At 47.0% G+C, this 15,425-nt stretch overlaps 1 protein-coding gene across 2 annotated transcripts in view; it reads left to right on the top strand.

The window, feature by feature from the left end:
• CENPC (centromere protein C) overlaps window positions 1–15,425 on the top strand; it is a 59,601-nt gene that overhangs the window by 21,041 nt on the left and 23,135 nt on the right. For both annotated transcript variants that reach the window (XR_005454673.1, XM_038759542.1), the window contains exons 9-12: window positions 6,295–6,513; window positions 8,934–9,756; window positions 11,674–11,817; window positions 12,318–12,403. Coding sequence is in view for 1 of the 2 variants with exons in the window: in XM_038759542.1 (XP_038615470.1) it covers window positions 6,295–6,513; window positions 8,934–9,756; window positions 11,674–11,817; window positions 12,318–12,403 (1,272 nt within the window). In the remaining variant the exon portion in view is untranslated. The remainder of the gene's footprint in view (window positions 1–6,294; window positions 6,514–8,933; window positions 9,757–11,673; window positions 11,818–12,317; window positions 12,404–15,425) is intronic.

Genomic DNA, 15,425 nt, shown 5'->3' with positions numbered 1-15,425 from the left:
AACTGAGCCCGGAGAAGTCAAGTGACTTCCCCAAGGTTACACAGCAGGCGAGTTAGAAGAGCTGGGATTCGGGAGCTTTCCACTTGGGGCAAATAACTTAAGTTCCCTCGGCCTCCTTTTCCTCATCTGTAAAACGGCTCTGTTATATCGTGCTCTTCCAAGCGCTTAGTATAGGGGCTGTGCACACAATAAATGCTCAATAAATACGATTGATTAGTGAATACTCGTCCGCCGCCGCCACCACCTCATCCTCCTCCGTGTTCTCGTCTCGGGCCCTGGCTGGGGAGAGGCCAATGTGGTTTGGTTCGGGGCGAGTGGCCTGTGGTTTCCTCCCCAAAAGCACGATGCCTAGGTTGCCATTGTCCGTCTGCGGGCTTTCCGTTAGGAGGCCTATGCAGTCCAGCCTCGTTTGTACATATTTATTACTCTATTTATTTATTTTACTTGTACATATCTGTTCTATTTATTTTATTTTGTTAGTATGTTTGGTTTTGTTCTCCGTCTCCCCCTTTCAGACTGTGAGCCCGCTGTTGGGTAGGGGCCATCTCTATATGTCGCCAATTTGTACTTCCCAAGCGCTTAGTCCAGTGCTCTGCACACAGTAAGCGCTCAATAAATACGATCGATGATGATGATGACTGTGTGGCTTTGGGCAAGTCACTTCACTTCTCTGTGCCTCAGTTCCCTCACCTGTGAAATGGGGATGAAGACTGTGAGCCTCCCGTGGGGCCACCTGATCACCTTGTAACCTCCCCAGCACTTAGAACAGTGCTTTGCACATAGTAAGTGCTTAATAAATGCCGCTATTATTATTATTATTATTTAAGTGCTTAATAAATGCCACTATTATTATTATTATTAAGTGCTTAATAAATGTCGCTATTATTATTATTATTATTATTATTATTATTATTATTCCCGGGCTTGGAGCCAGGCCCCAGGAGTTTGGGCCAAATGTCCAGGGATGGTTCAGGACATTTTGTCGGGGCTCCATGACAGTAGTCAGGAACTCTCTAGAGCGTCAGCTTCTCGAGAGCAGGAATCCTGTCTCCCAACTGTGCAGTCCTCTCCCAAGCGCCTAGTACGGTTGTAGACATTTTGCTCCCCTGTCTCCATGTTTTGCTCCGTTGTCCGTCTCCCCCTTCTAGACTGTGAGCCCGCTGTTGGGTAGGGACCGTCTCTGTATGTCGCCAACCCGGGCTTCCCAAGCGCTCAGTCCAGTGCTCTGCCCACAGTAAGCGCTCAATAAATACGATTGAATGAATGAAAGGAAGAGCTCTGTAAATACCGTTGCATGTTGCCAATTTGTACTTCCCAAGCGCTTAGTCCAGTGCTCTGCACATAGTAAGCGCTCAACAAATGCGATTGATGATGATGATGAGGAACCCCCAGTCTGCGCAACCTTGGCCGTGGCGATGGGTAACCATCCCCGAGGTGGTGGAGGGGTCAGCTCTGGCGTTTGCAGGGCTTGCAGAAGGTGAGCTGTGTGTGCGTATGTTCATTCATTCATTCAGTCGTATTTATTGAGCGCTTACTGTGTGCAGAGCACTGGACTAAGCGCTTGGGAAATCCAGGTTGGCAACATCTAGAGACGGGCCCTACCCAACAGCGGGCTCGCAGTCTAGAAGGGGGAGACAGACAACAAAACAAAACATATTAACCAAATAGAGTAGTAAATATGTACAAATAAAATAAATCTGTCCAAACATATATCCAGGTGCTGTGGGGAGGGGAAGGAGGTAGGGTGGGGGGGATGGGGAGGAGGAGAGGAAAAAGGGGGCTCAGTCTGGGAAGGCCTCCTGGAGGAGGTGAGCTCTCAGTAGGGAATGTGTGTGAGGGGGGAAGGCTTGCCCTCACCCCCTCTCCTCCAGATTCATTCATTCATTTAGTCGTATTTATTGAGCGCTTACTGTGCGCAGAGCACTGTACTAAGCACTTGGGAAGTACAAGTCGGTGACATGTAGAGACGGTCCCTACCCAACAACGGGCTCACAGTCTAGAAGGGGGAGACAGACAACAAAACGAAACATGGAGACAGGGGTCGAAATGGTCAGAACAAATAGAATTAAAGCCATTCATTCATTCATTCAATCGTATTTATTGAGCGCTTACTGTGTGCAGAGCACTGTACTAAGCGCTTGGGAAGTACAAGGTGGCAACATATAGAGACGGTCCCTACCCAACAGCGGGCTCACAGTCTAGAAGCCATCTGCATGTCATTAACAAAATGAGTAGTAAATATGTACTAAACGTTTTCCAATGGCTGTTAACACTGTCCAGATATTTTTTAATGTTAAGACCCGGCCAAGAGGAAAAAGTCTCAATTGTATTTTCAACACAGTCTTATAGATGTCTTTTAAATAGCTGATGCAGAAAGAAATATTTGATACCGCCAGCTTCTGACTCTTCCTTGCCCCATAGCAGGGCATTGGAGAATTTCATTGTTTGGAGAAAGGCTTGTAGACAGATAACCACTACCCAGTTAACAAATATCCTGTGAATTGTACATACCACTGTAAAAAAACAAACAAGCTAACAACCAAACACTCCAGGGGGTTGGTAAAGAATTTGCACTTAATTACAAAGCTCTGGTACCTCATTTGAGAGAAGCAGCGTGGCTCAGTGGAAAGAGCATGGGCTTTGGAGTCAGAGGTCATGGGTTCAAATCCTGGCTCCGATAACTGTCAGCTCTGTGACGCTGGACAAGTCACTTAACTTCTCTGTGCCTCAGTTACCTCATCTGTAAAATGGGGATTAAAACTGTGAGCCCCCCGTGGGACAACCTGATCACCTTGTAACTTCTTCAGCGCTTAGAACAGTGCTTTGCACATAGTAAGCGCTTAACCAATACCATCATCATCATTATTATTATTTGCTCTCACGGGGACTTGTTTTCGAAAGAGAATTTAGCTCAAAACTGAATTGGAATTGCATCCTGGGGGAACAGGATCTGCACCAATGGAAGATTGATTGAGTGCAAAGTCTGAAGTCACCAAGTTTAACAAGATCAAGAAATGTCCCCACCCGGCTACTCATTCCCACCCCATTAACTTAAGCTCCACCTATCAAGTCAGCATCTAAAGAAATATTTACATATTTCACAGTACACGCAAAAAACCCAACATTTCTAGGAATTGATTTCTGATGATGCCCTCCAGGCACAACAAAAAATAAGTGGTTTTGGAAAATTTCAAAGGAAATGGGAGAAACAGTACCGAGCCTATTCAGCATTACCTGCTTTACATGTGAATGTGTTCTTCGTACGAAAAGGCCATGCTGTACGAAAAGGCCATGCTCCTAATATTAATTCCTGGTGAAGCAGCGTGGCTCAGCGGAAAGAGCCAGGGTTTTGGAGTCAGAGGTCATGGGTTCGAAAGCCGGCTCCGCCACATCTCTGCTGTGTGACCTTGGGGAAGTCACTTAACTTCTCTGAGCCTCAGTTCCCTCATCGGTAAAACGGGGATTAAGACTGTGAGCCCCACGTGGGACAACCTGATCACCTTGTATCCCCCCAGTGCTTAGAACAGTGCTTTGCACATAGTAAGTGCTTAACAAATGCCATTATTATTATTATTATATGAATGCAGCTAGCCATGCTCAGAAACTCTTTCCACACCCGAGATTTAAGTGTGGCTTGACAACGCCATCCGTAATAACTCAAAGGCTTCCAGATCCCCACCTGCCCCCTCCCCAAGCCCAGGGAAACCCCACGGCACTCTAATGGAGCTGGAGGTCTATATACTGATGATTCAGTCTATATACTGTATTATATATATGTATATATATTATATACTATATTCAGTATATTATATATATGTATATATATTATATACTATATTCAGTATATAGACTGAATAGAGAAGCAGCTTGGCTCAGTGGAAAGAGCCCGGGCTTCAGAGTCAGAGGTCATGGGTTCAAACCCCGGCTCCGCCAATTGTCAGCTGTGTGACCTCAGGCAAGTCACTTCACTTCTCTGTGCCTCAGTTACCTCATCTGTAAAATGGGGACGAAGACTGTGAGCCCCCTGTGGGACAACCTGATCACCTTGTAACCTCCCCAGCGCTTAGAACAGTGCTTTGCACATAGTAAGCACTTAATAAATGCCATCATTATTATGATGATTTTTCAGTAGTCCATTGCCTCTCAATTTTTTTCTCTTACTTTCCCTTGCCTCCCTCCCTCCTTCCCTTTCTGTCACCCAGTGTTTTCTCTCTGCTTCAAGAGTCGTTGTGTATCCTGCTTTTTTTTTTTTTTTTTTGGTATTTGTTAAGCGCTTACTATGTGCCAAAAACTGTTCTAAGCATTGGGGAGGTTACAAGGTGATCAGGTTGGCCCACGGCGGGCTCACGGTTTTAATCCCCATTTTGCAGATGAGGTAACTGTTGTGTGTATGTGTGTGTATTTGTGCATACTTGCATGCATGTGTGTCAGAGTGCCCATCCTTTGGAGCTGATGTCTCAGCCTGAGGCTTTTGACAATTTTGGCAATTTTGTTTGTGTGATCGAGTCTCACATTGAGGCTACAGTTTTGACCAGTGCTCAAAACTGGTGAAATAATAATAATAATGATAATAATAATGATAGCATTTATTAAGCGCTTACTATGTGCAAAGCACTGTTCTAAGCGCTGGGGAGGTTACAAGGTGATGCGGCTGTCCCACGGGGGGCTCACAGTCTTTACCCCCATTTTACAGTTGAGGGAACTGAGGCCCAGAGAAGTGAAGTGACTTGCCCAAAGTCACACAGCTGACAAGTGGCGGAGCCAGGATTCGAACCCATGACCTCTGACTCCAAAGCCCGGGCTCTTTCCACTGAGCCACGCTGCTTCTCACGCTGCTGAAATCTTGAGTGTGTCTGATAAGGTCAGAATTCTAGGCCCAACAGCAGGCAATTAACCTAAAAACTTAGAAAGTTGGTGTGTGAGTTATTTACTTTTTAATATCTGAGTGCTTAGTATGTGCCAGGTGCCGTACCAAGCACAGGGGTAATAATACTAATAATTATGGCATTTGTTAAGCGCTTCCTACATGCAAAGCACTATGCTAAACCCTGGGGGGGATACAAGGTGATCAGGTTGTCCCACATGGAGCTCACAGTCTTAATCCCCGTTTTCCAGATGAGGGAACTGAGGCACAGGGAAGTTAAGTGACTTGCCCAAAGTCACACCTGATCAGTGGCGGAGCCGGGATTAGAACCCAGGACCTCTGGCTCCCAAGTCCGTGTCCCTGTTTTACAGATGAGGTAACACTGAATGAAACAGACATCTTTTAATCCTGAGTTCCTGTTAAGGCTTGGAAAAATATTCGGGTTATTCCTTCAAATACAAGTGTTTTGCAGATTGTGGAGCGATTTTTTATTTCATTTTTTTGTTGGGGGGGGAAAGTAACTTGCCTTTTGATCAATCAGTCGATGGTATTTATTGAATGTTTATTGCGTGCAGAGCACATAAATACAGATGAATGAATTGATTCTTCATTCTCCTAGATGGTGAATAATAATAATAATAATGATGATGGCATTTATTAAGCGCTCACTATGTGCAAAGCACTGTTCTAAGCGCTGGGGAGGTTACAAGGTGAAGCTTTGAGTGCCTGGGTCCGTGTCTTAATTCCCACGTAATCCCCTTTCCCAGTGCTTAGTAGTGTTCTACTCACTAACGTTTAGTAAATCATCATCATCATCAATCGTATTTATTGAGCGCTTACTATGTGCAGAGCACTGTACTAAGCGCTTGGGAAGTACAAATTGGCAACGTATACAGTCCCTACCCAACAGTGGGCTCACAGTCTGAAAGGGGGAGACAGAGACCAAACATACTAACAAAATAAAATAAATAGAATAGATATGTACAAATAAATTAAATAAATAAATAGAGTAAAAAAATATGTACAAACATATATACAGGTGCTGTGGGGAAGGGAGGGAGGTAAGATGGGGGGATGGAGAGGGGGACGAGGGGGAGAGGAAGGAAGGGGCTCAGTCTGGGAAGGCCTCCTGGAGGAGGTGAGCTCTCAGTAGTAAATGTCCTCACTACTACTGTAGTAAGAGTTCGCGAGAGTACAGTGTAATAAAATCGGTCGACACATTCCCCGACCACAAAAAGTACACAGTCTAAACAGGGAGACAGGCATTAAAATACATTACAGATAGGAGCAAGATGGTCTTCTGAAAAGACCGACTCTATTGAAGTCCAGACTGTTCTTTTCTTTGTCTCTGAGGATCTTGATAATATTTTGTTTCCCGACAACTGCTCATTCAAGGGTAAATCCTTTTGGTTTCTCTTGTGGCATATAAGGTAAAAGAAAGAACAAGGATCCCGTTGAAAAAATTCAAGACAATAAGAAAGGGTCCCCAAGAACGCCATCCGTAGGCGTGCCGCAGAAGAAGAGGCCGAAAGTGCTGACGGAAAAGCGGCCGAAAGAAAATCCCGATCCGTCCCGGAGCCTGGAGATCCGGACTAGTCGCCGAGTGTCCCGGCCCCCGTCGGATTGGTGGATGTTGAAAGATGAACCAAGTAAGTCGCCCCCACCTTCGGTGCCGGCTTTGAAGAAAACGAGCCGCTGATTATATATATATATATATACACATATATACAGGTATATCTATTTATTTATTTATTTTACTTGTACATTTCTATCCTATTTATTTTATTTTGTTGGTATGTTTGGTTCCGTTCTCTGTCTCCCCCTTTTAGACTGTGAGCCCACTGTTGGGTAGGGACCGTCTCTATGTGTTGCCAACTTGTACTTCCCAAGCGCTTAGTCCAGTGCTCTGCACATAGTAAGCGCTCAATAAATACGATTGATTGATTGATTGATTGATTCCGTCAGTCATCTCTGTGGCCTCGCGACTTCCTCCTTAGCCAGAGAAAATGGGTTTTGGCTGAGTTTCAGTTGGTTATCGAACGGGTTCTCTTTGTGCATCTCCTGCCCTTTGGGATGCAGTAATAAGCCCGGCTCCTCACCAGATTTTTCCGTTCTGCTGAAACTCCCTGGGGTCCCCTGAGTTGCCCACGTCAGGGTCTTAAGAGGTTAAGGAAATCGCACTCGGGAACTGGTTCTTTGAAGTCATCGGGCTCACGCGTGACGCGGTGTGTCTTTCTGGGTTTCGGTTCAGGGGGCATCAGCCTCCCAAGTGCTTAGTACAGTGCTCTGCACACAGTAAGCGCTCAATAAATACGATTGATTGATTGATTGAGGCAAACACGAAGCCGGTGGTGAGGGGCTCGGTGGCTGGGGTGGAGCGTGTGCGGATTTTGGTTCATTTGAGAGTCGTTGTGGGCCCCCTAAGAGGCCCAGAATGAAGAAATGAGTGAATGCTGGTTATTATTATATACATAAATATATGTTTATATATATGTGTGTGTGTATATCTCTATATATATTAAAATATGCAAAATATATAATAGCATTTGTTAAGCGCTTACTATGTGTCCCCCTTACTGTGTGTCTCTGTCTCCCCCTTTTTTCTCTGTCTCCCCCTTTTTTCTCTGTCTCCCCCTTCTCTGTCTCCCCCTTTTTTCTCTGTCTCCCCCTTTTAGACTGTGAGCCCACTGTTGGGTAGGGACCGTCTCTATATGTTGCCAATTTGTACTTCCCAAGCGCTTAGTACAGTGCTCTGCACATAGTAAGCGCTCAATAAATACGATTGATGATGATGATGATGTGCTAGGCACTACACTAAGCACTGAGGTAGATGCAGACTCATCAGTTTGGCCACAGTCCACGTTCCACACGGGGCTCACAGTCTTCATCCCCATTTTAATAATAATGATGGTATTTGTTAAGCGCTTACCACGTGCCAAGCCCTCACTGAAACTCAGAGAAGTTAAGTGCATTGCCCAGAGTCCCACCGCGGGCAGGTGGCATAGCTGAAATTAGAACCTAGCGCCCGGGCCCGGAACAGTTTGGGTTCTCACTCAGAGACCCTGCCCATTGTAGGCAGTGAATTTATCCGTTGTCTTGTTCCGTCGTCCTCTCCCAAGCGCTTAGTACAGTGCTGGGCACACAGCACTCAATAAATTCTATTCTTCAATTGTATTTATTGAGCGCTTACTGTGCGCTTACTTTAGACTGTGAGCCCACTGTTGGGTAGGGACTGTCTCTATATGTTGCCAATTTGCACTTCCCAAGCGCTTAGTACAGTGCTCTGCGCATAGTAAGCGCTCAATAAATGCGATTGATTGATTGATTATGCAGAGCACTGTACTAAGCGCTTGGGAAGTATTGACCATTGGGGTGAGTGGTGTGGCAGCCCCTGGCGCTTGCCCCCTGAAGAGGTATGCCGTAAGGTGGCTTAGCTTGATGCAAATCCGCTCGTTAACGACAGGGCTCATGTCTGCTAATTCTGTATCGTATGCTCCCCAGGCGCTCAGTACAGTGCTCTGCATGTCGTAAGCACTCAATAAATACCATTACGACACAGGCGCATTGCTGTTGGGCAGTATAATAATAATAATGATGATGATGGCATTTAATAAGCGCTTACTATGTGCAAAGCACTGTTTTAAGCGCCGAGAAGGTTACAAGGTGATCAGGTTGTCCCACGGGGGGCTCCCAGTCTTCATCCCCATTTTCCAGATGAGGTAACTGAGGCCCGGAGAAGTGAAGCGACTTGCCCAAAGTCACACAGCTGACAGTTGGCGGAGCCGGGGTTTGAACCCACGACCTCCGACTCCAAAGCCCGGGCCCTTTCCACCGAGCCGCGCTGTATAATAGAGGTTGTTCAGCCTGGCTCTAGATCTCATCGGGTGTTTGCTTTTATCAATCAATCAATCGTATTTATTGAGCGCTTCCTGTGTGCAGAGCACTGGACTGTCGGTCGATCAGTGGTTTTTCTAGAGCGTTGACTGTGTGCGGAACGCTGTACTAAGCACTCGGGAAAGTGCCGTACAATAGAGGTACTTTTAATACTTGTTCCTGTGTTCATCTGTAGACGGGACCGACCAAAACGAACGTCCGACTCCAAAACAGAGGGATAGAGGTGAACCGCCTCAAGCCTTGGAGGTGGGGGAGACCAGCCTCGCGCCCCACGACTCTCCGCGCACAGACCGAGCCGGCGCTTCCGTTTCTCCGAGAAAAGCGGCGTCCAGTCAGCCACATCCTCGAGAAATCCTCGACGCCACATCCTCGAGAAATACCCGCCCTCCTTCGACAAAACCGAAGCCCGGGCCCAAAATGCATCAGCATCCGCAGCGCCGGAAGCAAAACCCCGGAAAGCTGACCCGAAATAAGAGAAAGCAAGCCGAAAAGTCCGTCGGGAAAAACATAAAAACAGTCAATTCTGAACGTAAATCTGCCGACAAGAAGGAAAGTAAAGCGGCAGGTTTGGAGACTCTCACGGATCCCACGGGGCCAAACTGTCTTCTTTCTGGATCGCAGGATTCCGCTCTGTCAGCTAGCTATTCCATCCGGCAGTACCGTTCCAGCTTATCGTCCGCATCCTCCGGGATCACATCCAGGAAGGAATCCTCGGCTGCCAGAGAACAAAGGACGAACCGCGGTGGCCGGAAAAGGCCGATTCCGCCTCCGGGAGAAAGAGCCCCCCTGGCCGAGCTCCAGAAGGTAGCCGGGCCGGCAAGACCGGAGCCCAAGAAGCTGTTGTATTCCTCTTCTGGAATTTCCGACTCCGGGAACATCGTCGCCAATGATGAGCCTTCTGGGGTGGAGGAATTTCAGGCCGGCGGAGAGTCCGAACCCGGCCCACGGTTGAAGGGCCGGCGAGAATCGGCAGCAAAGAGGAAGGCCCGTCATGCCGGGTAAGGCGTTGGACTTTCCGATGGGGTTGACGCTGATACCAACACAGAGCCGAGCGGGAGGAAAGGAGGATTTTAGAAAAGCAGTGAGGCCTAGTGGGTAGAGCACGGGCCTAGAAGTGAGACGGACCTGGGTTCTAATCCCGGCTCCGCCACTGATCCGCTCTGCGACCTTGGGCGAGTCACTTCGCTTCTCTCACTTCTTCTCACTTCTTCTCACTTCTTCAGAGAAGCAGCGTGGCTCAGTGGAAAGAGCCCGGGCTTTGGAGTCAGAGTCCCGGCTCCGCCAATTGTCAGCTGGGTGACTTTGGGCAAGTCACTTCACTTCTCTGGGCCTCAGTTCCCTCATCTGTCAAATGGGGATGAAGACCGTGAGCCCCACGTGGGACAACCGGATCACCATGTAACCTCCCCAGCGCTTAGGACAGTGCTTTGCACATAGGAAGCGCTTAATAAATGCCATCATCATCATTATTATTATTATTCTAGACTGTGAGCCCACTGTTGGGTAGGGACCGTCTCTATACGTTGCCAACTTGTACTTCCCAAGGGCTTAGTACAGTGCTGTGCACACAGTAAACGCTCAATAAATACGATTGAATGAATGAATGAACGGGCCTCAGGTACCTCATTTGGAAAATGGGGATTAAGACTGTGAGCCCCATGAGGGACGTGGACAGTGTCCAACCTGATGAAGTTTCTATCTGCGCCAGTGCTTAGGACAGTGCCTGGCACATAGTAAGCGCTTAACAAATATCGTTAAAAAGAAAATTGTCGGGTTTGTATGTCGGGTTCCTGAGGGTTCCTTTTCCTTCTCAAAGTGTCCGGCTGAATCACCCTTCCATGCTAGACTGGGGTAGACTGGGGATTGTACTTAGAGACCATAAGGACTCTAAGCTCTCTGTGGGTAGGGAACATAACTCTGTTGTCGGAGAAGCAGCGTGGCTCAGTGGAAAGATCCCGGGTTTGGGAGCCAGAGGTCGTGGGTTCTAATCCCGGCTCCACCACTTGTCAGCTGGGTGACTTTGGGCAAGTCACCTCACTTCTCCAGGCCTCAGTTACCTCATTTGGAAAATGGGGATGAAGACTGTGAGCCCCACGTGGGACAACCTGATCACCTTGTATCCCCCCCCAGCGCTTAGAACAGTACTTTCATTCATTCATTCAATCGTATTTATTGAGCGCTTACTGTGTGCAGAGCACTGTACTAGGCGCTTGGGCTACAAATTGGCAACATATAGAGATGGTCCCTACCCAACAGTGGGCTTACAGTCTAGAAGTCTAGACTGAAGTGCGTAACAAATACCATTATTATTATTACTGGACTCTCCCAAGTAATAATAATAATGGCATTTATTAAGCGCTTACTATGTGCAAAGCACCGTTCTAAGCGCTGGGGAGGTTACAAGGTGATCAGGTTGTCCCACGGGGGGCTCCCAGTCTTCCTCCCCATTTTCCAGATGAGGTAACTGAGGCCCAGAGAAGTGAAGTGACTTGCCCAAAGCCACACAGCTGGTGATTGGCAGAGCCGGGATATGAACCCATGACCTCTGACTCCAAACCCGGTGCTCTTTCCACTAAGCCACGCTGCCTCTCAGTACAGTTCTCAGTTCTCAAGTGCTTCGTACAGTGCGCTGCACCCAATAAGCACTCCGGTAGCACTGATTGATCAAGTAATCTTTAAAATATATTTTCTGGACATTTGGCCTTTTCCGCTGTACTCTTCCAGGTGTGTAGCGCACTCTCCACATAGTAAGAAGCAGTCAGTGCGTATCACTGATTGATCTTGCCTAGTGTGTGTGTCTTTGTGTGTGTCCGGTTGATCTTGCCCAGTGTGTCTGTGTGTGTATCTGAATGTTTTGTCATCAAAACTCCGGCAGGCCTCAACTTTTTTTCCCCCTCTCCCATCTTGCCTCTCAGCAGTACAGCCAAACTTTCTGAAGAAAGCCTCAAACCTCCGGAATTGGCCGATCCTCCGGAAGAAGCGGAAGACCCCCAGAGCACTCTGCGTTCGCCTCTGACGCCGGATACCACGGGCCCCGTGACCTCAACAGTAGAAGGAAGGTGCGTGCAAGCTTGTCAAGGACAGGGGGCCGGTCCCCTTCTCCCAGTATCCCACCTCTCCCCGATCGGAGCGGGGCAGGGAGGGCACCCCACCCCAACGGGGACCCTGTTCGGAGCGTCCAGGGGTGTTCCGGGACCACGCTTCTCTTTCTCAACCCGCACCGCGCCAGATCCGGAATACGCAATTTCCATTGAAAAAAATCACCGCTCGGTTTCTGGCCCAGGTGGAAGAGGATCCTACATGTAGAATTGGAATATGAGGAAAAGCCGTCCGGCTGCAAGTTCCTTTTTTACGTTTGAGCGCGGTTCCCGTTGCCTTTCAGAACGGTCGAGTAACGTCGGGTGGCTTTTCTTCGTGCTCTAGGCGTGCGTGTAAAATCCCACCACTTAGCAATGCAGGCCGTGTAACTGGGAGTCCGTTGAGCTGTTAGGAGGCAAAAAGAAACTGGTCATAGGAAAACCGCTCATCTTCTGAGACCTTGTTTTCCTTTCTCTTTAAGTGGGCCTGTGAGATCACGAAATACGAGAACTTTTCCTCCAAATGATGAAGCCCGTGTTTATGAGCGGGAAGATGATTTGAGTTCAGGTAATGGATTTTTTTCCTCTGTTTATCGTGTTCAACATTCATTCATTGTCGTATTTATTGAGCGCTTACTGAGTGCAGAGCACTGGACTAAGCGCTTGGGAAGTCCAAGTCGGCAACATATAGAGACGGTCCCTACCCAACAGCGGGCTCACAGTCTAGGAGGGGGAGACAGAGAACAAAACCCAACATATTAACAAAATAAAATAAATAGAATAAATGTGTACAAGTAAAATAGAGTAATAAATATGTACAAACACACACACACACACACACACATATATTCATTCATTCAATCGTATTTGTTGAGCGCTTACTGTGTGCAGAGCACTGGACTAAGCGCTTGGGAAGTCCAAGTTGGCAACGTACAGAGACGGTCCCTACCCAACAGCGGGCTCACAGTCTAGAAGGGGGAGACAGACAACGAAACAAAACATAGTAACAAAATAAAATAAATAGAATAAATATGTACAAGTAAAATAGAGTAATAAATATGTACAAACACACACACACACATATATATGTATATTCATTCATTCAATCATATTTATTGAGCACTTACTGTGTGCAGAGCACTGTACTAAGCGCTTGGGAAGTCCAAGTTGGCAACATACAGAGACGGTCCCTACCCAACAGCGGGCTCACAGTCTAGAAGGGGGAGACAGACAACGAAACAACACATATTAACAAAATAAAATAAATAGAATAAATATGTACAAGTAAAATAGAGTAATAAATATGTACAAACACACACACACACATATATATGTATATTCATTCATTCAATCATATTTATTGAGCACTTACTGTGTGCAGAGCACTGTACTAAGCGCTTGGGAAGTCCAAGTTGGCAACATACAGAGACGGTCCCTACCCAACAGCGGGCTCACAGTCTAGAAGGGGGAGACAGACAACGAAACAACACATATTAACAAAATAAAATAAATAGAATAAATATGTACAAGTAAAATAGAGTAATAAATATGTGTACACACACACACACACATATACATTCATTCAATCGTATTTATTGAGCACTTACTGTGTGCAGAGCACTGTACTAAGCGCTTGGGAAGTCCAAGTTGGCAACATACAGAGTCGGTCCCTACCCAGCAGTGGGCTCACAGTCTAGAAGGGGGAGACAGACAACGATACAACACATATTAACTAAATAAAATGAATAGAATAAATATGTACAAGTAAAATAGAGTAATAAATATGTACAAACACACACACACACACACACACACACACACACACAAATTCATTCATTCAGTCGTATAACTTTGCCCTTCCTCTGATGCTTTCAGGTCTTGAGGATAGGTAAGCTCCTTGCGGGCAGCAGCGTGGCTCAGTGGAAAGAGCACAGGCTTTGGAGTCAGAGGTCAGGGGTTCAAATCCCGGCTCCGCCAATTGTCAGCTGGGTGACTTTGGGCAAGTCACTTCACTTCTCTGGGCCTCAGTTCCCTCATCTGTAAAAATGGGGTTAAAGACTGTGAGCCCCCCGTGGGACAACCTGATCACCTTGTGACCTCCCCAGCGCTTAGAACAGTGCTTTGCACATAGTAAGCGCTTAATAAATGCCATTATTATTATTATTACCAACTCTGTTTTTTTGGTTGCTGCTGTTGTTGTTTTTTATGGTATTTAAGGCCTGCTATGTTCCAGGTACCGTACTAAGTGCCAAGGTAGAAACAAGCGAATCAGGTTGGACGCAGTCCGGGTCTCACCCAGTCTTAATCCCCATTTTGCAGATGAGGTAGCTGAGGCACAGAGAAGTGAAGTGACTTAGGCAGGTTCACACAGCAGCCAAGTGGCAGAGCTGGGATTCGAACCCAGGTCCTTCTGACTCCCAAGCCCAGGCTGTATCCCCTAGGTCACACTGCTTCTCATTGTATTGTACTGTCCCACGTACCTAGTACAGTCCTCGGCATAGAGGAAGCGCTCCAATGCCGTGGATGGATGGATGGATTGAGTGTAGTTGCTGTTTGTGCAGGGTGACTCCAATTAGTAGCAGTAGTAGTATTAACGATGTTTATTGAACAAGATTTTGTAGCCCTTGAGCCACGTAAATCCTCTGAGCCGTAAGAAGGTGGGAACTCTGCCTGTCTGAGGGAGCCCCAAATCCAACCCGTCCCCACAGAGCCATGCACAAGTAATAATAACAATAAAATGATGGCGTTTAGTAAGCGCTTACTATCAATCAGTCAATCGTATTTATTGAGCGCTTACTGTGTGCAGAGCACTGGACTTAGCGCTTGGGAAGTACAAGTTGGCAACATATAGAGACGGTCCCTACCCAACAGTGGGCTCACAGTCTAGAAGGGGGAGACAGAGAACAAAACCAAACATATTAACAAAATAAAATAAGTAGAATAGATAATGTACAAGTAAAATAAATAGAGTAATAAATATGTACAAACATATATACATATATATGTACAAGTAAGATAAATAAGTAAATAGAGTAATAAATATGGACAAACATATATACATATATACAGGGGCTGTGGGGAGGGGAAGGAGGTAAAATGGTGGGGATGGAGGGGGGACGAGGGGGAGAGGAAGGAGGGGGCTGAGTGTGGGAAGGCCTCCTGGAGGAGGTGAGCTCTCAGTAGGGCCTTGAAGGGAGGAAGAGAGCTAGCTTGGCAGATGGGCAGAGGGAGCGCTTACTATGTGCAAAGCACTGTTCTAAGCACTGGGGAGGTTACAGGGTGATCAGGTTGTCCCACAGGGGGCTCGCAGTCTCAATCCCCATTTTCCAGATGAGGTAACTGAGGCCCAGAGAAGTGAAGTGACTTGCCCAAAGTCACGCAGCTGACAATTGGCGGAGCCGGGATTTGAACCCATGACCTCGGACTCCAAAGCCGGTGCTCTTTCCACTGAGCCACGCTGCTATGCAGTAGTCTGGGAAGCGATTCCTGTAGGTGTGGCCTAAACTCCCTAGACTGGAATCAATCAATCAATCAGTCGTGTTTATTGAGCGCTTACTATGTGCAGAGCACCGGACTAAGCGCTTGGGAAT

This window comes from Tachyglossus aculeatus, chromosome 17, assembly GCF_015852505.1.
Source record: "Tachyglossus aculeatus isolate mTacAcu1 chromosome 17, mTacAcu1.pri, whole genome shotgun sequence".
Lineage (NCBI taxonomy): Eukaryota > Metazoa > Chordata > Mammalia > Monotremata > Tachyglossidae > Tachyglossus > Tachyglossus aculeatus.
Note: the sequence above shows the minus strand (reverse complement) of the source record. Positions and strands in the feature narration are given on the sequence as shown.